At 52.1% G+C, this 1,680-nt stretch overlaps 1 protein-coding gene across 2 annotated transcripts in view; it reads right to left on the reverse strand.

The window, feature by feature from the left end:
* The window catches only part of LOC311359432 (tyrosine-protein phosphatase non-receptor type 7-like), a 7,832-nt gene continuing 6,152 nt past the window's right edge, over positions 1-1,680 (reverse strand). For both annotated transcript variants that reach the window (XM_084479452.1, XM_084479451.1), the window contains exons 9-12: positions 1,073-1,263; positions 658-771; positions 473-557; positions 1-353 (exon numbers count right to left, since the gene is read on the reverse strand). In XM_084479452.1, coding sequence (XP_084335578.1) covers positions 147-353; positions 473-557; positions 658-771; positions 1,073-1,263 — 597 coding nt within the window. In that variant the 3' untranslated portion in view covers positions 1-146. The remainder of the gene's footprint in view (positions 354-472; positions 558-657; positions 772-1,072; positions 1,264-1,680) is intronic.

Genomic DNA, 1,680 nt, shown 5'->3' on the forward strand with positions numbered 1-1,680 from the left:
TCTAGGGCTCTAGGTGAGTCTAGGTTGTCTTCAGGGTCCTCTAGGGCTGTAGGTGGTCTTCAGGGTCCTCTAGGTGGGTCTGATGGTCTTCAGGGTCCTCTAGGGCTGTAGGTGGGTCTAGGTGGTCTTCAGGGTCCTCTAGGGCTCTAGGTGGGTCTAGACGGTTCTCCAGGGATCTCCAGGGTTCTCAGGACCTCCAGGGGGTTCTCCATCTGTTCTCCAGGGTTCCTCAGAGGAGGATCATCCAGCGCGAGACCCTGCAGCTGGGGAGTCAGCAGGAGGTCTGGGGGTCCCAGGAGGTCCTGGTCCAGGGGTCTGGTCTGGACCTGGGCCAAGGTCGGGGTCTTCTGCTCCTGGAATGAAAAGACAGAAACGGATGGACATCATGTTTATATCACACACACACACACACACACACACACACACAGACACACACAGAGACACTATACCCAGCCCCGCCCCCCCCCCGTACCTGGCTGGGTGTGAGCTGCCTGCTGAACTGGGCCATCACGCTGTAGAGGAAGACGTACTGCTCCGCCGTCTGGATCATACCACCTCTACGGGGGGGGGGGGGGGGGGGCGAGAGGGGGGGGGGGGAGATGGTCAGGTGGGCAGTGGGCCGAGACGTGCTGCCTGCTGTGGTTGGTGGAGACTCACCTGTCCAGGCGCAGCTGGGAGACGGTCTCCAGGACGTCCAGCTGAGACGTCTCTCTGAGCTGCTGGCAGCACAGACTGGCGGCCAGGAAACACCCGGACCGCCCCACCCCCGCACTGAGGGGGGAGACGGACTGAGGGTTAGGGGTTAGAATCATATATGTATACGTATACATATAGATATATAGTCTCTGCTATATGTAGATATCTATATACCTCTATATATATACGTATCTACCCTATATCAATATCTACATCTATATAAATATATATATGTATATTTACTGTAGTACTGGTATAGTACAATATCCAGATAATAATATCCACTTAGTTATCGAATATCCACTTAGTTATCGAAATACTGAGTCAAAGTAATACTTGGTTAAATAAGTACTGAGATAACTGAGGAGGGGCTTACCTGCAGTGAACAATGATTGGTCGACTACTTGGTACAGGGCTGCTGATTGGCTGGCTGACCGGTGGGAGGGACTTGTTATAATTCTCCACCTCCTCCACCAATCGCAGCAGAGGAGCAGTGCATTCTGGGACATGATGGTCCGGCCAAGACGTGAACCAATAATGTCTGACCACACGGCGTTCTGAAGACAGCTACAAACACAAATACCTCACGTACACACGCACACGAACACGCAGAACACATTCACACACGCACATGTACACACACACACACACACACACACACACACATGTACACACAGAACACACAGCACAGACACACACACACACATTTGTGTTTGTCTAGGTGGTTCTGCGTGTGGTTCTAGATGGTTCTGCGTGTGGTTCTAGATGGTTCTGCTTGTGGTTCTAGATGGTTCTGCGTGTGGTTCTAGGTGGTGATGCGCGTGGTTCTAGGTGGTGATGCGTGTGGTTCTAGGTCATTATGCATGTGGTTCTAGGTGGTTCTGTGTGTGGTTCTAGGTGGTTCTGTGTGTGGTTCTAGGTGGTTCTGTGTGTGGTTCTAGGTCATTATGCATGTGGTTCTAGGTGGTTCTGTGTGTGGTTCTA

This window comes from Micromesistius poutassou (assembly GCF_964030765.1).
Source record: "Micromesistius poutassou genome assembly, chromosome: 15".
NCBI classification, from domain to species: Eukaryota; Metazoa; Chordata; class Actinopteri; order Gadiformes; family Gadidae; genus Micromesistius; species Micromesistius poutassou.